The following is a 24310-nucleotide window of genomic DNA, read 5'->3' as shown; positions in this document are numbered from 1 at the left end:
TTTAAAAAGCGGGTCCTGGTGCTAAAACTTTGAGAACAACTGGCTTATAGCTGTATTAGAACTAGACAATGCAATATATTGCCTTGTTTTTATGGGTCAAAATATAGGTTACACTGACCTATATATATGCACACACACATACAGTCAAAATATACGCACAAACACACGTATGCAGTCAAAATATAGGTTATATTGATCTGTGTTATAGGTGCTGTTGCAGGTGGAGGGCTTATGGGAGCAGGAAGGGGTATTGCACCTCGACAGAGTGGGTGTTATGTGTTTATAGGGGGTGCTCTTGATGTCTGAATTAAGACATCAAGAGCTAGGACTAAGACATCAAGAGCTAGGACTAAAAGCAAATGTGGGTTTTTTTATATTTAAGGAAGTTGTTGGAGGGTGTTATTATTCTGAATTGGGGAATAGAGGAAAGGGAAGTACCCAGAAAAGGGGTGGGGGTTATGGGTTGGATGGATGTGTGGTATTTTATCTTTTTAACATTCATGCTTATTTCAAGACTGCTTTTCAGAAAGGAAATGATCATGCTATATAGTTTTCTCATAAGCAAAACTCTAATGCTTTTTTGCTCTTACGTCTTCTTTCTGCAGACCTTCTTGCGAGTGAGGGCAAATAGACAGACCCGGCTGAATGGTGAGTGTAGCAAGAACTGTAGACTGTCCTAACTCTGTGTTCTGAGATTACAACTGCCTGGATCGGGGTTGGTGGATCTAATAATTTCCAGTTAAATATGCCCCAAAAGTTTTTAAGCTTTATCCCATTGCTTGCATTTTTAAACACTTGTTGTTTCTCTGAATAATGTAGTGTCCAATTTGTTGACACATGTCTTGCTATGCAAACTAATTGTTCCAGAGGAAACATCATTAATGTCCTGTAGAGTACTTTAGTACAGTACTTGCATTTTTTATTCTTTTTTATCAAATGCAATGGTATTGCTCTTCTTTGCAAAAGCATTGTGAAGTCAACAATAAACCCCAATTGTTAGTAATGCTACCCTTTAATCATTTATGTCTAATCCTTGCATAATAAAAAATTGTATGAACAATATAACATCTGTTTTGTTTTGCTAAAACTCTTTTTGCCCTGTTTTTCTGTCAAATGACCCCCTTCCCCAATTTCCCCTTTTGAAATCATGTGCAGCAGTGAGTCCCAAACTTATTGGAGGTTGCTGACTGATTTATAAATGCCATGGGTGTGGCTATAATGGTGATTGGTTAGCAGTGCTCTCCCCCCCCCCCCATAGCTGCTTGTTTAGCTCTTGGTGAACCTAGCCTAATCTTCCCTGTTAGTTTTGTGACCCAACAGAAATTGGGTCATGACCCACTGGTGAGTTCTGGACCTTCGGCTTGGGAACCACTGATGTATAGGATAAAAGGCCTATAGTATTGTGCTTCATTTTTGTGTGCTTGTTATAAATATACGAGCATCACAGCAATTTCAAGAACTTTTGATGTGAGGCTAGATTTTTATTTCTATCATCTCAGAAGCTTTTAATTCAACCCTGTGCACAACCTGTGCAGAATTCAACACAAATTCTGTGTGTTAATTTTGTAGCATTAAAGAAACCAACAAAACCTTGTATTGTCACTAAATAGGAATAATTTATCAAGTTATATCATCTTTATTTTAACTAATTAGACTTTCATTATCTCTGCGGAGAAATAAAGAGCACTTTGCTGTGCTCAGTTCTGTCAAAAGTGATTTAGTAGAGACAAACAAAATAAAAGTCCTCAAAACCAACAGCAGTTGTAAATTATCCTGATATTGCAAGGGAAAGGAAGATTTTCTTCTTCATTCTTGGATACCAACAAGCACCAAGTCTGTAAGATCCTTGTTGGTAGTACTCACTATGCAGGTTGCAAGACGGTACTCTAATCGGGATTAATGAAAACTGTGGATTGCATAGTGAATATCCATGATTTCATGTACACAGCCACTGTAGTCTTTCTGCTACTGAATAATTCCAGCATGTGATTAATGAATAGTATCACAGCATTCTATCTATTGATCGTCTCGCAAACATCTCTTGGGGCCCTTGAAGCTACTATTGGAAATGTCTGTTTCAGAAATACTAATATTTTTCCAACATGTGACCACTTTTGTAACCAGACCAGAACATGTTGCACATTGCACATTGTTTCTACGCTAGATCATTGTGAGCATTCAGTGTTGCAACTGTTGCTCTTGCTCAGTCTTCACTTGTTGCTGTTCTCAGGATCTTTGTAACCGACTATTCTGTATCGGCTTTTTATCTTATGACATTTCAAAATTGCTAAGTTGCAGGATTCTAAAGTTAGTCATTTGTAGGGTTCTAAAGAAAAGGCTGGGACTCAAGTCGTAAAGTCTGCAGTACGCTTTTATTGAGCTGTCCTATCATAAATAGATGAAATCCATTTGGGCTCTTTTTTTTCCTGGTAGCCAGGGGTTCTCTTACCTCTATCACCACTACTGTGCTTTTTTCCCTCTTTCCGAATCATCTTAGGAGCCTGGCATAATGGTTGAATAGGACACATCTTGCAACATTTTTTTTCTGAAATGGAAACTGATACTTCCATTAGACATATTCAATTTTAATTTTTTTCTAATTTAGTTTTGATCAGATACCATAATGACATGCAGCTTCAAGTATTTATTTTTGTCATTTTTATTCTGCTGAATAATTTCACAGAGCCCTCAGGGTAGCTAACAATATAACCCATAAGTGAAACACTCTTTCCCCATAGCAGTTTCCAAAGTCCCCTTTCCTTAATAGCACTTACTGAACTATCCTAACTGCTTATTGAGCCAGTGCTGATTGATCCCTGCACCAGCTCAGAGTGTCACAAATATGTCATAAAGTATATTTGCGACTACTCATGAGCCGGCAGTGCCAGCCCAATGTCCTACACTGGCCTGCTGACTCCGCATCTAGGGGCAGCACTGGTCAGCACAGGTAAGGTGGTGCTGGGTGGCATGGGAGCTGGGAGATGGTAGCAGTTTTGTAGGCAGGGAGGGTGTGTTTCTGGGTGTGGGAAGGTGGAATTGAGTTGATCAGGCCTGGAAGGGGGTGTGGTCAGCAGAGCAGGCCTCTGCAGTATCCTAACCCCTCTCTCTGGTCACCCTGTGTTACACTGGGCTTCCTGGATTTGTGCCTGCTATGTAGCGGGCACAGATCTGAGAAGCCCCATAGGGTGGCTGGGGTTTTACCTGGAGTAATGGGGAAATATATCCTCTTACCCCAAGGAGACCTTCTGCTATCTCTTATCCTGAGTTGGATACAGCGCAGGCCATGCAGCCTGGCTGAGCCAGTGTAAGTTAGGATTGGGCTGCCTGTCAAATTTTGTTTGAAGATCTGTGTGCAGTGTTATGCAATGATTCTTTCTTCAGCTGTTTTGAAGACACTGTGGTGAAGTCTGGCAGATTGAAAGCTGCCAGTTGAAAGTTTCTCTTTGCAGATAGTGTTTCTCAGAAAGAGAGTGAGAGTGAAATAGTATATCACAGTAGAGAAATCACTTCCATTGCAAGAAGAAAGATGCCAACTTAAGCATTTCCTAAAAACAAACTTATTTGTTGTGTTGTAAAGCAAATTGCTAAGAGGGTTGGTTGAATCATTAGCTGGTTTTCAGAAATGAGCTGAAGAAATACACAGGGCTTTCTTGTAAAGTATTAATGCCATTTCTGTCAGGTGTTCCAGACACCATAATTTATGTGAACAGGCAATTATTGTGTCTTAGTTTCAGCACTTTTTGTTTTATCACCATAATGATAGCAGACACCATACATAAGTAGGACAGAGAGATGGTAGTGCAAGATTTCAATGTTGTGAAGTTCTTGCCACCTCTTTTTCGAGAAAATGGATTCTAAGGAAAATTGGCAGCCTTTCCACGGAAGGGAATTGGTCTCTGTGACATAACTTTGTGGCGTGATTATGTCTTCAGCAACTTGAGGGCTTTGCAGGGCAGTATTGATACCTGTGAGCAATTTGTATGGAAATCTGAATTCCTGTTGCTGTGTAGTTGTGAGAAGCTGCTTCCTCTAGATCAGCCATTCTCCCAACTTTTTTTGGCTATAGCCCCCCTTAGGAGCTCTTTTCAAGTTCCTGGGCCCCCCTGGGTCCCATTCCTGTTGAGAATGGCTGTTATAGATGATAGCTAACCTTTCAGTGTTAAGTCTTATACATTGAATTGTTGGCTTATTGAGGGTGTATTTGACACACATTTTAAAAATTTCAGGGTTCACCTGCCAGAATTCCTACATATAGATAGTGCAGACACTGAAGCCTCATAGTTGGAATAGCTGAGCTTTACCGTACTTGATGTTATGTAAGGAATGTAGGGAAGATGATGCTTGGATTCTAGTTTGTGCTGTATTCCAGTGCTTTGTCAAAAGATCTTTGAAGAACCTTTGTGAGAGTTTGGGGCTAGAAATAAAGGTGTCTGAGGGGGTATGTGAATGAGAAATCTAAAATTATGCATAGGCTGAATAGAGTGGATGGAGGGATGTTCTTTCCCTCTCACACAGCAACAGAAGATATCTATTAAAATTGAGTGTCAGGAGAGTTGGTACAGACAAAAGAAAATATTTGTTTACTCAGCTTGTAATTAGATTGTGAAACTCCTTGCCACAGGATGTGGTGATGTCACCTGGCCTCATTACCTTGAAAGGGGGATTGGACAGATTTATGAAGGAAAAGTCTATCACAGGGTACAAGCCATGACAGGTATATGCAACCTCCTGGTTTTAGAAGTGGGTCACCTCAAAATGCTAGATGCAAGAGAGTGGCAACAGGATGCAAGTACCTTGTTTTATTGTGTGCTACCTGAGGCATCTAGTGGGCCACTGTGAGATACAGGAAAGTGACCTAAATGATCTTTGACCTGATCCAGCCAGGCTGTTTCTGTGAAAATCTTCTAAGGTCTCTTGTTGGAAGAGAGGATTAAACAAAAATCAGGGTACAAATCAAAATATGAGCAAACTACAAGTAGCTGGCTGATTCATAGAACAGAAAAATGGTGCATTTTCCACTGCTGCCAGCATGAATGCTAGAAGTATTTAAAATGATTCTCTTTTCAAAAGCCATTGAATTAGGTATTTCTTCCTACTTGGAGCAATTATACCTGAAGATGAGGGAAGACAGATTTTCCTATAAGGAGTTCTGTTGCAGCACTCTGCTTGAGTGAACATATTCGGTGACCTGTTAAGTCCCATGCCAGGCTAGCTGGAAATAGATGCCAGCTGAACTGTGTGAATTACAGGACCCCACTCTCTGTCCAACCCATATGAAGCCCCTTGATGCCCCCCTCCCCAGCAGCTTTGCTGAATCTTTAAAACTATCAGGCGTAGTTCAGTTATATCCTTTCATCTTGAACTTGGGATATGCAGCAAGTCTAGACTACTACAGAAAATTGGAACAGAGAGAATGGATGGGACTTCAGCCAGTTATAGCAGGCATGACTAGATGAAGAACATCTAGGACCTCAGCAATCAACAGATGGGACCTGTACTTACAAGATGAGCACATCAGTAGAAACTACTATAGGAAACTAGAAAGGATTAGGGCATGGTATTTTTTAGCAGAAAAAGATATATAGGATAGGTGGGGTACACAGTGCATTAAGCTTCTGTGTGTGTGTGTGTGTGCACGTGTGTGTATACGTGTATATATACACATATATAACAAGACATGAATCAAGAATGTGTAATTTGGACATGGCAGAAAGGTTCGTGTGGGTTCCAAAGCTTCCAGCCACTGGAAGAACTCTGAGCTTGCCCCTTCAGCAGCGTTCCAGGAATTGACATCAAGGACAGACACACACAGAAGCTTGGCAAGAAGCTGTGGAAAGACAAGGCAGAATGTTCAAAGGCCTGAGGAAAGAAACGGAGTCACTGAAAGAATCTTGGGAAGTCTGTTTCTGAGAGAACTTATCACCTGGACAGCCAGCCCAGGAACACTAACGTGATTGTCTTCAAGCAGCACCTCTCCCAAGAAAGAAAGAACTTGCTGAACCAGAACTAAATGTATCTGTAGCTGAAAAGACTGAGGTTTAGCTCAGATTCTGCCTTCTTGGAACATTAAAACAATCTGGGTTTTGTAATTGGTGGATAAAGGTACATCTTCTGATGGTTATTTGGGTCTAGGCCAGTGTTTTCCAAATTGTGGGTCGGGACCCACCAGTGGGCTACAAGCTGATTTTTGGTGAGTTGTGAAAAGTTTTTAAAACATTAGCAAAGAACCTTGCAAGCACCCTTGCCTCGACTGCAGAATAAAATAGCTGATATGAGGTAATCTTCCAACCCCCCAAATTAAAATGTCATATTTTCCAGTTTTCTCTAGTAATTGGTGTGAACCCAGTTTCAGCCTTTTGTCTGGCCTAGAAGTCCCTAACTGCATGTCTTACATCTTGTTCAGCCTTCTGGGTACCCTGGAATGACTGTAAAGGTTTGGGAGAACAGCCCTTGAACTAAATTTCTAGGAAGAGTCTAGCAAATGTTTACACACACATACTAGATCTAAGGTGTTTAGCAGCCTCAGGAGCACAGGACCCCATTTATTAATTAATAACTTATTTATTATTAATTGATAAAATATTATTTTTTTAGATCTTTCTTGTCTAGTGGGTCACAATAGATTGTCATTTTTTAAAATAAGTGGGTCCTAGAGCTAAAAACTTTGGCAAGCACTGGTCTAGGTAACAAAAGTGCTACTGAGGTGACCTTCCTCTACAGCTCTGGCCAAGTTCTGTGCAGTCCAGAGTGAGCAACTGTGGTAATGAAGAGAGATATCGGGCAAAATAGGTTGCTTGACATCATGACATTATGTAGCAAGATTTTTCAGTGGTATATTATTGTAATAGTGATGAAAATGAGTAACCTTGCTTTTCTGAATCAGAGCTGGAATAGAAGCTTTGTTAGAAGCTGAGATTGAATCAGAAATCAGGGAAGCTTAAGTGAAAGTCTCCCTGTTGCCTTTATTCAGATTTTAAAAAATCTTTGTGACTTGAGGGGTAAGGGAAAAATCATCCAAGGCCCCTGTCTTTGCTCCTTCGACAGGAGTATGTGGAGAAGGATTAGTGAGCTAATTAGAAATGATTGCATCTATCAGCACTAATTAACAATACTGTGGTCTCACTTGTGTGTTCTTTTGAGCTGTTCTCCTTCGGGACAGCTCAGCAATTCCCCCCCTTCCTCTGGGGCTGCTCCATCCCTCCTACGTTGATTGGAAGTGATAGCTGAGCTCCGTGGCAGCAATTGAAAATTCTGCTTGTTGCAGCTTTCCAACAGTCTGCTTCACTCTTCTGATCCACCTCTTGCCAAGATCAAGTTACTCCAAAAGGTGTTAGAACAGAAACTTGGGTACCTCCTCTGTCGTCCATTTACTGTTTCACTTATGTCATTTAATTTTGTGGGTAGGAGCATTTTTCTTTGCAGGACCCCTCATGGGTCTTTAAAGTTAGTTCTGTTACTGAGAGTCTGATAACAAGACACTCTTATTTGCTGTGTTGCATTGAAAACTCATAAGCCCAGGCACAAAATTAAATCTCTGCGTTAGTACAGTGTGTGTCACAGTAGTGCACAAATACTGATGGCAGAAAAAGCTGCCAAAATGTAACTGACTCTAAAGCATATAGGGTTACTAGTATCAATGCTGTGAAAGTTTTGCAAAATCACTTTGAATTCAAATTTAGTTTTTTCATGAAATAGACTTAAAAGTGCTCTAGTAACATATGAATGAGCCTTCAGGTTGTGCAAATGGCTTACAATTTGTTATATTTTGCCATGAGCCTTTCATAGACATTTCCTGATATAGGCAGAGAAATGTATAATTGGGGTTGGAAGCATGCTGTTGCACTCCTCATTCACCATACATCCTACTTACCACTTGTGCACTATTTCCTGTTATTTATATGTTCTATTCAGGAAAGGATCATTCCCATGACAAAGAACACTGAGCAAATGCTGCACTTGTTTTTCTTAATTACACACCTCCACTCACCACATCAGTGTGGAGAGTGGAATTTGCTGGTGCTTTCTTACGCCCCCCACATTCTTCTCTCTATTTCAGGTAGCATCTACATAGGGCTATAAAGTTTGAGGCAAACAGTTTTTTGTTTTCTTTTTTTTTATTATGCCAGCAGGAGTCAACAGAATATCAATGTATGTCTCCGCAGATGCTTCCTTTGAAATTTTAGTAAATCCTAGTGGTTCAGACTTGCCTCATTCTGTCAAAGATAGAGAAAAATAACTTGAGTGATGTGAGAGGGAAAGGGCTTCCCAACTTCAGGTTTGGAAGTCATTGAGGCACGTGAATGCAAGTTATGATGTAGATTTGGTAGCTGAATTCAGGTAGACAAAAATGTATTTCATATAAGATGTTTAATGTTAGTGGCATCTAATACAGTCTTGCAAATCATTTGTCTGGGGCAAATAAAAATTGCCCCAATAGACCAAGTGAAAGAGGCCTGCATTTGGTTTCCTGTCTGAGTAGACTCTTTCCTCATGGATTCTGGAGACACATGAGACTATCTATCTTGTCCCTTTTATGGAAACGTGAAATAAACCACAAGGCATGTTCTGTCGGTAATGAAATTCCCCTGCTTTGAAGGCTTTGTGCAAGGATGTTCATCTCCTTCTGTTGGGGATGGGAACAGTCTCACAGGCCTCCACCAAGTTTAAGTTAAGATGCTCTCTGTCTTAAACAGGTGTTCATTCTCACCATGAGGAACCAGCTCGTTGAACTGACCTTCTGTTTCTTCTAGAGAAAATGGAACAAAAGCTCAGCATGGGTCCTGCTCCTTATTCTTTTGCAAATGTAGAAGGACTGGCTATTTCTTTTTTTGTGTCTCCAGAAAATCCTTTAACTCTGTCTAGGAGGGAGAAAGGAAGGTTTGAGCCATTAGTGTTGAGTCAAAGATACTAGTTCAGTGCTAAAGGTAGATTACTTTTTTTAGCTTAGATTACAAAAACCTCTTTGGACTTTCTGCATATTCTAAGAGCTGAGGGGTTGCTGGTCAGTTTTCACTCTCATCTTCTGGGAGTGAAGAGAGGAGGGGAAGCGTGGTGGGGGGTTGACTCATGACCCATGAGACTGATGAACTATTCCTTGTCGTCAGTAGAAAATACTTCATAGTGTCGTTGTATGTTAGACCCAAAAGAGGAGCCAAAATAGATGTTGCAACATTAGGTCAACTTTGACTCGCTGAAAATTTTTGCCTTTCCTGAATTTGCTTCTTTAAACTATTACAGCCTACAACTGCCAGTGCCATCTGTTTGCCCCCCCATTCTATTTTCCATTCTCTCCCTTAGTTCTAGTTCTCAAATTGTTCTTCTCACTGTGTATGCAACTTTTAGTTGCAGTGCAACTATAATGCCTTACAAATCTGGCTGTGCATTGCAGAAAGCATAGCGTCGGTTGTTGATGCATTAAACAATTTCTCCATCATGTCACCTCACGTTACCATACGTACAGGATTTCCTTGGGCTCTTCTTAGGGTCTCCATCAGAATTTTGACCTTCCCTATTAATTAAGCTGTTCATTTTTTCCCTGCCTATGATTGAGATATTTGATAATATCTGCCTAAAGCAATTTTTCCTAAGGATAGATGTTGCTTTAATGCAGATTTTTGTCTGCATTTAATGATGATTCAAGTTAACCAGCAAATGGGTAAAGCAGGGCTTTTCAAACTGCAGCGTCGCAACACCCCAGCCTGTGAGCCCTGGCCTCTGCCCCCTTAAGGGGCGAGTGCAGCCTGGGATCGCGCCACCCAGGGGGGCTGCAGGGACTTGGGCGCACTTACCCAAGCCTCCTGCAGCCTCCCCAGGCTGCAGGGAGCCCGGCGCGACCTGCAGCAGGGCTCCCTGTAGCAGTGAAAGTAAATGCAGAGTGATCATGCTCCACTTCCGAGGTGAGGCGCAGTCGCTCCCCATTTACTTTCACTTCTGCGCGGAGCCCTGCTGCAGGTCACGCCGGGCTGCCTGCAACCTGGGGAGGCTGCAGGAAGCTTGGGTAAGTGCACCCAAGCCCCTGCAGCCCCCCTGGGCGGCGCGATCCTGGGGATCATGCCGCTGCCTTCCCCCTGCCCCTGCTGCCTCCCCCCACCCATGCAAGTACTTAGTGGCTCTCAAACTCTCCCAGAGAGTTTGAGAACCACTGGGGTAAAGGAACCGGCTCTCCTAACTGATACGTCTCAGGTCTAGGGAAAGATTGCATTCCTTGCAATTAAAGTTCCATGATTGTAATAAATAACAAAATATGCATATTTTGTGTTTCTGTCTTTGCAGAACTGGGAGAATAATGAAGGATGGAACAGAGGGTTATAGGAGGATGTTACTTGTAGAGGGACAGCAACAGTGGCTAGGAGTTGTTCTGAGTGAAATCTTCTACTGACCACTGGAAGCCCAATGTAGTTCTATTTATGTTTCTAAATATTTATTAGAGATAAATTGGTAGACACCTCCTTACCTTTTAAACAGAAATTCACTTTCATAATTCCTTATACTTGGGAGCATAGTAGAAAATTCTTTTGAGAGGAACACTGTGGTGTCATCACAGCTGTACAGATTACTAGGTGCTTGGTCCTTTCCACTTATACTACTTGGATATTTTTTAGCACGCATCCATATTAGTCTTTGTATCCATATTAGTGTATTTGTATCCATATTAGTCTTTGCAGCAAAAATAATGTCATGAAAAATACTAAATAAATTGAATTGGGAATGACAGAGGCAAAAATGTGTTGATATGTTGTCCTGATTGTATTTGGGGGGAAGATGCCCCATATGGTTCCTGCATCCCTGTGATAGTTTTGGCATTTGTAGGAGATAACTGAGATTTCCTGGAAAAGATCAGTTCCTAGCTTCTCTTGGGGAAGAAATTGTGTTCTACGAGTAATAGAGCCTGTCATGCTTTTTGTGTTTGTTGTAATTTCTGCTGTTCCATGAGAATAGCAAAACTGTTCTAGTTCATAGGATGCAATTGGATTCCTTCAGGTTCTGAACTGCTCAAGGTAAAAGTTTTGATGAGTAGGCTGCTGCCTTGCCTTTTAGGTATACAATCTGAAAGTTTTCTCTTTTTTCAAGTTGCTGTGGGAGATGGTTGGAATAGGAGTGGGCATCAGGTCAGAGACCTTACAATATTTGTATATATATATAACCTGTTTGTGTCTTTTCCCCCCTTCCTCTCTGCCTTCCCTGCATAGCTCGGATTGGGAAAATGAAACGGAGGAAGCAAGACGAAGGACAGGTATGTCCCCTCTGCAGCCGACCTCTCTCAGGATCCGAGGAGGAGAGGAGTAGGCATGTCGAACAATGCCTTGCAAAGGTAGAAGCGTTGAGGGCTCCCTGCTGCTTCTCTCATTTCTGTCTTTCTGCGCTTTGCTATGCCTGCAATCTGTGTAAAAACCCAGGTTTGCAGAATGAACTCCTCAGGCTTAAGCCGTCCTTTGCAGATCTGTACTTGATTTCTATCTTGGAAAATGGCTTGATAGGGTTTTGTCCTGTCATGGGGATCTGGGCAGTCTCATCATGCTAGATGTAGTATTCTTAGGCTGCAATCCTAACAACACTTTCCTGAGAGTAAGCCTCATTGAACAAAATAGGACTTACTTTGTAGGAGACCTGGTTAGGTTTGTGCCCTCAGTCTTTTAAATGTCTGGGGACAGAAGGTTTAGTTACTACTTTTAGCTGTTCGGGGGGGGGGGTCCTCTATCTTCTGTTTAGACTTTGGTTATATTGAGGCAGCTACACAATAATCCAGCAAAACTCTAAAGGTGAAAGCATAGATTGGAGAGCAAATAGCTAGTTAGATGCAGACCAGGCTTTTCTATCCCCAGAATACAAACCTGCTGACACTTGAGTTATTGTTATTGGCGAGTCTGTCCCTGTTATTGGAGAGTCTCTCACTTTTAGGAAGATGAAAAAGGCTGTCGCAGTGTAGCTGCAGAACAGTAATGTTTTGAAGACTTCTGTAGGATAGATGGAAGTGGTTAGGGTGATGAAAAATTTACTAATAGAGAATTGCTTCTCTTGGTCAAGGTGGGCCTTGCAGCAGGCTCTGATACAGCTAACCATGGACTGATATTTTGGGAGTTGTTTAACGCTGTTAGTGTGACTAGAACTGCCAGTTGGTGGATTGAGTAGTCTCTTCCAAGATTGGAATCAAACTGTGGTGATAGATTATTACGCACCATCCTCAAGAGCCTTGATATCCAGCATTTCTCAAGATTCTGTCCTCTTCCCCATATTGCTTGGCATACATATCCTGTATATGCTATAAAAATAAAAACAATTATGATAGCAGCACCTCTGTGCCTTCTAACGGTGCTGAAGAATCCCTTCCCAATGGTAACACTGATACTAAGACTGATCTAGAGTGTTACGGTTTGCTCTTAGTTTGGCAGAAGCTCTACTTTTCTGTCTTCTGCCTTCTCTAACTTCCTGGTTTTGCCTTATTTGAATAGTTCCTAAAAGATATCATGTCCCTTCCAGCATTGGGAAGGAGAAAAGAACTTGGCTCTTTGTCTATCATGCTAAGGCACACAACCTTACTTGATAAGGTTGTTGAAGATGGGCAACAGTCCTAAATTCACATTCCAACTAGGCCATGGTCTTGGTAAGGGACCTTGGACATCCGATATAATTTAGGGCCCAGTCCTATCTAGCACAGGAGCAGAAGCTCCAAATGGCTACCGTTGGATCCAAACAGACTGGAGGTCTCATCGAGGGAAGGAGACATTTGTCCCCTTGTCTGAGTAAAGCCCCAGCCTGCTCAATGGGCATCTTGAGTCAGTGCCAGCTATTTCACAGACGCAGACTCAAGAAGCCTGTGTCGGGCTTTCAGGCCTGACATGGGATAGAGTATTTGGCAGAGGTGGCCTCCACTGGTCCCATCCCTTTCCCAGGCCTCTCCCTGTCCTGTCCTCTTCTCACCACACCCCCGTGCCACTCTGTGCTTACCTGCTTGGCGGAGGTGGCCAGGGGTCAGTCTTTGGTGTCAACAGCACAGGCCTCCCCGCCAGCACTGCTTCCTCTCTAGGTGATGCACGTGTGCCTTACAGCACATTTGTTACAGCACTGCCAACACTGGGACTGCTAGGATCAGGCTGCTAGCCTCATTTCCCAGTGTTTAAAACTGGCATTGGTCTTAATCTAGATGATATTTTGAGAACATAGTAAGCATTTTGCATGTTTTTCATGCATCGAGATGTGCATGGCATTGATGGAAAGTCTTCCAACACCAATCACTTTTTCATCTGTATCATCTCTTAAAAACTGACCGTTTTCATCTGTAATTAAGGATCTGATTCCACTGATCATTTCAATCTTAGTAGTTATGACTTGAGACTATGTAATGCTTTTCGTTTTGTTCTAAATCCACATTAGCTGTGCTCATCGTTAATATTTGCAAGGCAGTGGAACTAGGGCATCCATGTCCTTGTATGGAAGCTTTCTATGTAACATGCTGAAGAACTTGGGCTCAAGTTTGGGGCAATAATGATAGGTTTTGGGGAACAAAATTGAATATAGAAATTTGTCCAGATCATTACCTAACATTACCTAACTGAGATCAAATTTAGCATGTCTGTTAGTAAACAAAACTAGAAAATTGCACTATATATTTTTTGCATGCTATATAAACATTTCAGAAGTGCACCTTCTTTTGGCAGGAATCCCACTCTGCTAATACAGTTCTCTCTATTCCAGACATTATGATGATTGTTGGTTCTATTCTCTTTGCCTATCCAGAGGGAAGGTTCTTGCATGATGGAGGATGACTCTGTGGACATTGAAAATGAGAATGGTAATCGCTTTGAAGAATATGAATGGTGTGGACAGAAAAGGATACGTGCCACCACCCTCCTGGAAGGGGGATTCAGAGGTAAGAGGGCTTCTGCAGGGGATTGATACGACCTGGTGTCGGCTGAACAGGTGCTCTCTTTAGGTTCTCTTTATCTTAAGAAGTGGGGCTTAGCACATAGAATGCTAACCTTGGGTAATCATTTTGTCTTTCTAGGCCTATAGCCCATGCTAGTTTTTTTGTCAGCGCGAATACATCCACAAGTCATTGCCACAACAAACATATCTTCAGAAAGATGTGTGTATGTGTCTGTTCATGTTCAGCTGCTAGATTCTGTGAATCTTGGAAACAGCTTTGCTTACTCAAGGAAGCTTAGGTTCTATCCACTCAGTCTTTAGCACAGTCGTGATGAATGGTGTGCCCCTCATGATCAGTAGTTGTATGGTTGTTCTGCATTTCCTATCAGAAGATGGGGGGGGGGGGAAACCCTTGCAAAGTAGTGATAGCAGAATTGGTCCTATAAAGGTCCCTTTCTATATTCTTAACTGGAGAAATACTTTGCATTTATTGTCTATTCTGGTTTAGGAGGCTCAACATTCTCTCCCTCAGTAAATCTTGTTTAATTGCGTAACATGCCAGTTGCTTACCTAGGAGTTTGCAGTTCTGTCAGTGCCAAAATTATTTCCTATGCTTGTGAAAACAGAATAAAATTGTAAGACATTATGAGTAAAGCACTGCTCTTAACTGGCATCAGGGAAATGTAGCCCAAAGTTAGAGAGGACAGGAGCAGCCACAGGTAGATTGGTTTCAATGATACTGTGTGTATTTTTTTTTTTAATGGAGAATGAAATTGTATAAAGCCCCAGTCTGGAGTGACGAAAGCTGGTTTATCAGCCGCTGGTGATGTATGGAAGTTGACAGCTAAGTCACTTTAGCACCTGCATAAAATATTAAAGGGCCGGTTATGCATTTATCACTCCATCTTTTTTAAGGCTGATAAATGAGAATTCAGCAACCTGCCATACACCTTCAACACTGCAGCCCTCGGGGCTCCCAGACAAACACATCTTATTTTTCCTCCTCCTATTCTTTCCCTTGTGACAGGAAAATCGGCTGCAAAGGAGAGAATGAGTTATGGCAAAATGTGACCTTTGTGAGTTTTATTGGTGAATGTAATTTTAGCTGTGCACCTGGCTCCTTTCTTACACTCAGCCTTTTGCTCTGTGTCAGGACTGACTAAACTGTCTGGTGTGAACCTTGTGGGAGATGGTGTCCCACCCTTCACCGCATCAGAGTAAGAGTTTGTATCATGGTGTATGTAAGGACCATATTGTAATAGCTTGCCCTAGATTTAAATTTAAAATATCCCAAGACAAAATCCCACTGGAAGAGGGATTCACATTTAAAAGCTGCATTTGTGACCTGGGTTTTTAAACAATGCCCCTTTTTCTTTATGGAGAAATCCCAGTTAAAAACCAGACAGGAATCCCAAAGATTAAACAGCACTGACAGATATTTGGTGGTTATCCATAAGGGAAAAGTGTGCTCTCTTGGCTACAGCAATTGCAAGGACTTGTCTGCTGAAATACAGCTACTTTAGTTAGCATAGCACACTTGATTTCACTGAGACTTCATAGTGGTGGGGAACAGAAGTTTATGCCTGCGCTTGTGATCTCAGAGTTGAATACTGGAATTCGAAGCCTAAATAGTGTACCTGTTTTGTCCCAGGTGTCCTAGTCCTTTCCTCAGCAACAGCTTTAGCCTCTTCTGATACATTGTCATCTGAAATTGTTCCTGTCCTTTTCATCTCTTGTGCTTCCTGTGTCTGCAGTTTTTTAGCTCATTATTTCCATCCAGTGAATTGACTTCTGTGGGTGGAGGAGATCTTAACCTTGTCACCCCTCCCTAAGCCTGTGGAATTCTAGGGTGTGCGCGCCGTTGGTTTCCTACAGGCTGGATGTAAGAGGAAATGTAGCATGATAGAGTTATTCCTTGTTAACCAGGACCATTATTGTTGTTCTTAACAGTATTTATATACCGCTTTTCAACAAAAAGTTCACAAAGCGGTTTAAACCGCTTTGTGAACTTTTTGTTGAAGAGTGGTATACAGAAAAAAATCAAATCACTAATGGCTCCCTGTCCCAAAAGGGCTGACAATCTAAAAAGATGCAAAAGAACATCAGCAGACAGCCACTAGAAAAGACACTGCAAGGGTAAGGTGGGCCAGTTATTCTACCCCTGCTAAATAAAAGAGGAGCACCCACTTGAAAAAAGTGCCTCTTAACCATTTAGCAGCCAACTGATCTTTGTACATAGTGTCACACCCAATCCTGATAACACTGTAAATTGATGCTGTACTTGTGCTGCAGAGCCCAGAGGTTAGATATGCAAACCCAGCAGCGCGGATGCAACATTTTTTATTTGCACAGGCAGGGGAGTATTCTGCTGTTAAAATTAACTGTACTGTAAATTCAACTATACCTGTCTTATTGTTGGCCTGGAAATATGGGCCTTCACCTTTCAGACAAGTGATAATTTCCATGCTGTTTTGCCCTTTTTGTGAAATATTTTTCAATGTTTGTCTTCCTTTTAATAGAAATTGCTATACTGTTTGTTGCCTTTATTTGAGTGTTGATAAATAGAAGCTATTTAGATATGTGTAAAGCAATCATTTTCTGAAAGTCTACTCATTCCATGGATTATTTTCTTAATCATTCCGTTTATTGTCTTGCACATTCTACAAGATGGGCTACTGGTAAGGCAGCTGCCTATGTTCCTATGAAGTAGTGTTATTCTAGGCTACTTTTCCAAGAGGCTGCTAAAAATCTAACTGAAGGAAACAGAAACCAAGTGGATCTGAGTTTGTAAAGTACTTTAATCTGAGCTGGTTAGAAAAAGAAGCAGATTTCAATTTGAGAACGTACCCTTTATTTAGTACAGCTTGTATGGATCTGTGTGATTCAGATTTGCATGAGTTTCTGTATTAATTGATGGTTGGGGGGAGGTAACACCTGAGAAAAACAGCATCGAATAAAGCAGCAGTCTCCAAACTGTGGACCACTGCATTAAGAAAAAGCATGCGTGGGGCTTTCCATTCTCTGCAGCAGCCTCTTATCTTCCCAGCTGATCTGCTCACAAACCCATGCCTGGCAGCTGTTTCCACTGACCACTGCCCCAGCAGGCTCTGTGTCCTGATTTCTGGTGGGAAATGGCTGGCAGGCACAAATTTGTGAGCAGATCAGCTGAAAAGATAAGAAACTGCCATGTGGAAAATTAAGCGCCACAAAAGCTTTTTCTTGAGGCCACCACATCTGGCCTGTGGGCCACAGTTTGGAGCCTGCTGGAATAAAGTATAACTAATATGGAGACATTCGTTTTATGTTGCACTGTTCTAGGTAAGCCTGACCTAACTTGATCTGCCCAGGGTTGCAATTCTATACACATTTACCTGAGAGTAAGCTCCACTGGACTTAGTTGGATTTATTTGGGAGTGGACAAATAAATGTGTTCGATAGGTGTTGGGCTCTGCATGGACTTAGCTTGCATGTCGCAGCTCAGTGGCCTGAAACTGACCCCAAATTCATGCTGAAGTAGTAGAACAGGTCTCTGTCTGTAGCTGTTCTTCCACTGTTCCAGAGTGATGTGGTAAGACACATCTCCGCATAGTTCTTTCAGTTAGGTAATTGGAATGGGTTAATTTAAATCTAGGTGATCTGAATTACCAAGGAGAAAAGGATCAAGTTTAAATCAAATTTCCTACTTTCAAATTTATATGTTAAGAAGCAGAGCTTTGGCACTACCAAGGAGTATAATTTAACACCCCAACATGCAGGTCTCCTGCCATTTGCACTGGGCACCAAGATTGTAACCTCGGGAAAGGTGATATAGAAGTCTTCTAAATAATTAATCAATTAATTAGTAATTTAGAACTGCTTAGGAAAGTAATTATGAAATTAAGCATTTTTGTAGTGCATCTTACAGACTCTGCATGTGTAAAAACACTAAGCAAGATCACTTATTTGAAGACTTTAGTGTCCTGAATTTTCCAGAAGCAAGCATTGGCTCTTAATAGGTGCAACAGTGCCCCTCCATAGCATGGAAAGTAAATGTCCAGTTTAACTTTTTTATCCTTCCTGCTATGAACATAAGTAAATAAATTTTTAAAACATGATTTGTTCAACTGTTGCCCACCCTGGAGCTCTGATTCCTAGGTACAGGTGCTTGAAGTTAGACACAGTTGCAGCAGTAAGCAGGAACTATTTTGGAGGATGCAAACTTGCTTTTCAGACTTTCAGCTTTACTGTCCACTTGTAGACTCTCCAATCCATGGGGTAGGGTCTGCTTACTGAATATTTATATCTGCTAAACTTTATGGAGAATTATAGCCTACAGTCTGTGTCTACCAAGTTACATCTACTTCCTGCTGCTTGAACAGAGACATTGAGTACTTTCCCCACTGATAAGTTTTCCCTTAAATTCTCTGCATTTGCAGCAGTTCCTCATTTGCTCTTCAGAACAGCTGCTCGTTTACTCTATTTACATTGTAAGGTTATCCCTTTAAAGAATTGCAGAGAGAAGTTCAAAAATTGCTTTTCTTTTAAAGCTTAGCATTTTTGTGAACGAGTCTGTTACTTGAAAGAGTGGGGGGGAGCAGGAGTGGGTGAGAAAAAGTGCTTTATCAGAAAAGAATCATATTGGCTTTGTGCTGATAGAGGCTGCTGTCATCTCTTAAACGGCTTAGCACAGTCAAAAGGCGAGCAGACTTAAAACAGTGTCTTACACGAAGATCGATGGGGGAAACACGGCACTGGTAACTGTGAGGAAAAAAGGGTGAATGCAAGAGAGATAACAGTAATGATTGCATGCAGGGCTGCTGGAGGCAGGCTTACTCTTTGTAGTAACTTGGCTTCAAAGGAGCCAGAGCTGGCCAGTCTCTGGGATGTTGCTGCCTCTGTGTATCTAGGGAGAGAGCCTATCCCCCCTCCTCTTTGTTGGAGCAAATAGGCTAAGTAGATTAATGCATGATAGGTTATCTCTATCCCCTGTGTTGGATGGCTTTTAGGAGAGTTTGGTCAATCAGCATCTTGTGTCATTCCTTTAGCCAAAGAAAGTGGTGTAGGGATGGGGGGAGTCTGAATGGCAGAGCCATTGGGAAAGAGGGGACAGGCTGGGTGGGAGGGTGAGGGGGAAAGCGGTATGTCAGTTTATTGATCGCACCTCAACCAGGAGAGCTGCAGGCGCAGCTCTGCGGGCACAAGCGGCAGCACTCCTAATGTGATTGAAAGGCAGTTAAAATGGCGGTGACCTTTTCAGGGGGAATTAGATTGCCTGCCAAGAGTGGTTAGAGGGAGTGATAACGCCAGCTTGAGGAAGCTGTCCAGGCAACTTCAAAAGGAGAGAGACAGAGACAGGAAAAGCAAGCGAGCAGCAAGTCCCATTTAAACTCTGAGCTGTGCTGTCTGATAGAGCCGAGATTGTTGCCCTCTCCAGATATGAAGGGATTGAAGAACGTAGCCAAGTTGCTTCTCCTTGGCCCTTCTGCACTGCACCTCTTGACAGGTGCAGCAACAACCGGCCAGTTGTTTATTCACCTGGCATTCTTGGGAATTTTAGTTACCTTGAAAATCACATACACAGGCAAAGTTGTAAAAGTCACTAAGGCAATAAGTAAGGCTTTCTAAAGAGCTATTAACAGGAGCCTCCTGAGATGAGCTCTGTGGAAATACTGATTTTTGGACATTTCACATTTTTAACCACCCCTTGCAAAACCATGTGTGAAGAAGTCCTGGTAAGCAAGAAGTCCTGCATCTCCTGGCTAGTTTTAGTTTGTGGAAATACTACCAACTAGAAGGATGGCTCCTAAATGGAACTTTGGTATCCAAAGGCAGTATTCTGCTGGATACCAGCTGTTGGGGGCTAACAATAGGAGAACCTATTGCCTTCGTGCCCTGCTTATCAAATTTCTTGGGGGCATTTGCCAGGCTGTAATTAAGAATAGGATGCTGGTCTAGATAGATCCATTGTCTGATCCAGTAGGGCTCTTCTTAATTTGTAAAGTGAGAGAGTGACTTGAGACCCTAATCATTTGTGCCAAACGTTATTTTCAGCTGTACTCGTTATGATTGTTTGAAAAGTCAGGCTGATAAAAGATATGAGCGCCTGGCATTTCCAGAAGTCAGCTGTCATCCGCTATAGTCTTGCAGCCTGGTTGTCCCTCTAATTTCAAAATTCATTTTGCTTTGAGCACTAATGTCACAGCAGGCTTTTTAAAAAATTAGAATAAACAGCAGAAGTGACATCACCATCAGCAACACATTCTTTATGTGGGTGGAATCTAAAATCATTTTAAATACTTTAAAGTGCCACATCACTTTTCCAGAGAGATACAGTAGAGACAATGCAGTTCATTTTTTGCTTGTAAACTGCTTTGATAATTTTTTATCTAAAAGCAGTAATCTGCTCTTCTAATTCTGAAGTCTACATGCTGTTAGGACTGTAGTCAAATTGGGACCACCCATAAAGAAGATAAAAATTCCTGGATACTTGTTAAGAAATTTCAAAAGCAAAACATACTCCCAAATTCTTTGCTATCTGGAAGAGTTAAAGGGAGAGAGTCAAGAGTCCCAGAGAGGCATCACTATACATTGGAACACCCTTCTTGCCCTGAAACCTGGAGGGGGGGGGATGACTTTCATTTTCAGTGCAAGTAGAAGAAACCATTTGTACTGTGTAAGGCTGAGATCCATGGAAATCCTGCTACTGCCATGTTGATATGGAAATGCATGGCGTTTTGCCTTCATCATTCTTGTTTTTTTATCTTGTCATCTCAAAAGTATTATTCTTCCAGAAAAATGTAGATATCATAATTGTCTTTTGCTCAGAATGTGATTTTTATAGGCGGCAGTGACATCCCATCTGTTTTTCTTTGGAATTATTAGCTGTGTGTTCTGGTTTTTGTTTCTTGAGCATAAGAAGGAAGATTAGTTTCTTTGGGGTAGTTTGCAAAACTAACAGGGCTGTGCCTGATTTCCATCACCTAGTCTGTCAAGTTAAAGTTGCATTTAAGGTCATATCAAAGAGAGCTGGCAGTGGCATTAGTGCAAGAGACAATGAGATTTCCCTGGGGATTGGCCAGGAAATAAAAGGTGTCTGTAGTGTGTACAAGAGCCTTTGGATGAATGAATCTGTAACTAATATTTGTTATCCGTGGATCTGAATGAACTTGACAGAAGGAAGTGAAGTTGGAGAACTATTGGCAGTGGAGCTTAAGAGAGTTTCATATCTATGAAGTCTTTAACTGCCCCCCCTCTCGCTTTCCACTTTGAAAATCCTTTCTTTCAGGAATTGCTTCTCCATAATGTATTTTCTCATCATCTTCCCTCAAATAATAAATTCTTACCCAAGGCTGCCTCCTGTTATAAGCCTTTTTACTTTTAAAACATACTTTCTTTGAGAAGAAATGAAAATTGCAATTCCTTTCAGAATAATTGTTTGATTAAATGCAATGGCTGCAATCGAGACGGGACTGTAAATGTGACTTCCATTGCCCTGTTGTTGGCTACAGAATGGGGAAAAGCCCTTGTATACTCAGAGCCTTGCTTTTCTTTAGCATGGGAACCCCACACAATTACCTGAAGAGATTTGTGAAGTTGGTTATTTGCATGTTGTGGCCTATTTTTGAGTCAGGGTAGCAGCAGGAGCCTGGGTCACTGCTCAAGTTCAAGGTCCTCTGAAACTGCTGAATATGCCATTTTCCTCTGTTCCTCAGGGATGTACAAGTATATTCTGTTGGCTATATTTCTGCATCCTTCTAGTATCAGGGATACTTCTTACGTTACATTTCCCTCTAAATGTTCTTGGGGCTGACTATATTCATGTCTTTCATCTCTTTCTCTGTGTGTCTCTTAAGTATAGCAAATTCATTTGAGAAGTCGTCTCCAAATCCTTTAAAATATCTCCAGGGTGAGTGGAACTGATTGTAAAGGGTCAATCAGTAGTCTTCTGATTGTGGTTTCCTCAGGACGTTGTTTTCAGAACACAGTAGATGAGTAAAGATAGACAACTAATGAAAGAAGTCTGCTGTGTATCCACAGTAAAAATAAATGTTATATTTGTGTTATCTTGTTCTCCATGAAGATCTTAGTGTGGCATTTTAGTCTCATGGCAACCTTGTGAAGAGTAGGTAGACAAATCATTACTCCTTGGTCTAAGGTCACCAGGCGAGCTTCATAGCTAAGTAGGAACTTGAATATGAGTTTTCACATTTAAGCCTGCCATCCTCTGCAACGTAGTGCTTTGCGTGGTCACACCATGAGATCTGCCTATTTAAGTATAATTAACGATGCCTTAAAGTTGTTTAGTGCTGTAATATTTAAAATATACTTATTATTGTAAATAACTTTTTATCAATAAAGTATTTAAAGTATTCTATTTTTATTTTATTTTACAGTATTTATATACCACCTTTCTCTTAAACTTAAGTCTTGCAAACTCAAGGCAGTTTACATCGGCAGGCTAACGATAAACTCAATTTTTGTCAAGTAGGGTTTTTACGCAAGGTTTTTATACATGTCTTCATACATAGCCTTTTATTCTACCATAGTCATGAGAATATGGTCCTGATTCCATGGGTCTCATGGAATGAGAGAAACTCATGGAGCCCTCCATTTCTCCAGATATTTCCCTTCATTGTCGGTCATTGACCTGGCTGCACAGACCTTGCACTGTAGTAATAGTAGTTCAAAACAGAAGGTAGAATTTACTCTAAGCATATTTTTACAGAATAGTTAGTACATTTCTGTAGTTGAATTCAGGTGTCATTCCCCTCCCCCATCTGCCAGAGATAGGTTTCTGCTGCTACTACAGATCCAGCAGACACTACTCAAATCTCCCCATTGTGCTCACCACTGATTTCTCTTCATTTGCAAACCCTTTGCAAGAGGAAGATTTTTCTTCCTTTCTCTTCTGAACATGAAGCAGATAGCAAGAACCTAGACTCATAGCTGCTAGAAGAATACTACAGGAGGCAACAGTGAGAATGCTAGCAGGAAGCTTATAGCAGAGGAAGCAGACAGGCAGTGAGAACTCTAGACTTTCTTTCTGTTACCATTCTCACTTTATTATTATTGACAGTATTTATATACTGCTTTTCAACAAAGAGTTCACAAAGTGGTTTACAGAGAAATCAAATAAGTTTACCTCCTGTAGTGTTTCTCTAGTAGCTATGAATGTAGGTTCTCTCTGTTTACTTCCTTTTCCAAAGCGTTCCAAATCAAAAGAAAGAAAATCTTCCCTTTGCATAGAATTTGTTAATGGAAAGAGGTGCAGCAGGGGGAATTTGAGAACCTTGAGTGCTACAGGGGGGATAAGTGAAACCTTGACCTTTAAAGCCCTTCACAGTTTGGGGCCAGGTTATCTTGAGGGGCCACCTTCTCCCATATATTCCGGCCCACCCTCTTAAGTCACCCGAGGGGGCTTTCCTACAAGTGCCGCCTTTCTCCCAAGTTAGGGGGTTGGCGGTATGGGGGCAAGCCTTCTCAGTAGTGGCGCCACCATTATGGAACTCTCTACAGGAGGAATTAAGATCTACCTCCTCCCTCATGGCATTTCAACCAGGGCTTACCTCTACAGCAGTTCCTTGAGTTATTTTTGCCCTCCTCCACTTGGTGTTCCCCCCCATTATATTTCCTTTTTTCTTTTGTTATATTGTATTTTCTGGTTTTTTAACTCTGCTGTATATTGTATTTTTTTAATCTATAAATTGTAAGCCGCCTTGGGCATCTGCTTTCAGCAGAGGAAAAGTGGGGTAGAAATCTTTTAAATCAAATAAATAAATAAATAAACAAACCATCTGCGGATATGGTACCTGTGAATTCGAAGGATGCCTGTCCTACCTATCTACCCCCTTCACAGTCAATTTAACACATTTGTCAGTGTAGCCTGAATGAGGTGATGTCACAATAAATCAGTAAGCTACTAACTGGCAATGTGCTGTTTGCTACCACAGATGAAGAACCAATTATATGTTCCAAAAAAGAGTGTAGCTTAGCCCTCTTGGGTCGGGGCCACTTTCAAATGCATGTGAGGATGGTATGATTGAACGGTTCTCCACTTCAGCAAATCCCTGCCTTTGGAAAGTTAGGCAAGGGAGATGGTCCTAATGGATCAGTTTGCCTGATGCGATAGTTTTTTGTGTGCAGGTGGTGTTTTGACGTCAAGGGTGTTAACAGAGGCAACTTGTTACCTACTTCCTAAAGTAGTAGAGTTCCAGGCAAAGTTGTACAATATGAGTGTGTTTCTGAATACAAGGATGAATTCCAGTCAAGTTACTGCTCTGGTACTTTAAATGGGCAAACCATTTATTTTATTTTTCAATAATTCTTTTATTTTTCAAGAACCATGTACTCTTGAATATGGAGGAATACAAGACCTTATGAGAAAACAGTAAATTGGGCTTCTTTAAATACAAGATGACCACAGGAAATCTGAAATGTCAAAGATCATGAAAAGACAAAAAACAAAAGT

At 41.4% G+C, this 24310-nt stretch overlaps 1 protein-coding gene across 4 annotated transcripts in view; it reads left to right on the top strand.

The window, feature by feature from the left end:
- RNF220 (ring finger protein 220) overlaps nt 1-24310 on the top strand; it is a 341743-nt gene that overhangs the window by 245536 nt on the left and 71897 nt on the right. For 3 of the 4 annotated variants that reach the window (XM_066622880.1, XM_066622878.1, XM_066622881.1), the window contains 3 exons: nt 606-648; nt 11190-11311; nt 13735-13867. In XM_066622880.1, the coding sequence (XP_066478977.1) occupies nt 606-648; nt 11190-11311; nt 13735-13867 (298 nt within the window). The remainder of the gene's footprint in view (nt 1-605; nt 649-11189; nt 11312-13734; nt 13868-24310) is intronic. The other variant, XM_066622879.1, reaches the window with a different exon arrangement.

Source organism: Tiliqua scincoides, chromosome 4 (genome assembly GCF_035046505.1).
Source record: "Tiliqua scincoides isolate rTilSci1 chromosome 4, rTilSci1.hap2, whole genome shotgun sequence".
In the NCBI taxonomy this organism is placed as follows: domain Eukaryota; kingdom Metazoa; phylum Chordata; class Lepidosauria; order Squamata; family Scincidae; genus Tiliqua; species Tiliqua scincoides.
Note: the sequence above shows the minus strand (reverse complement) of the source record. Positions and strands in the feature narration are given on the sequence as shown.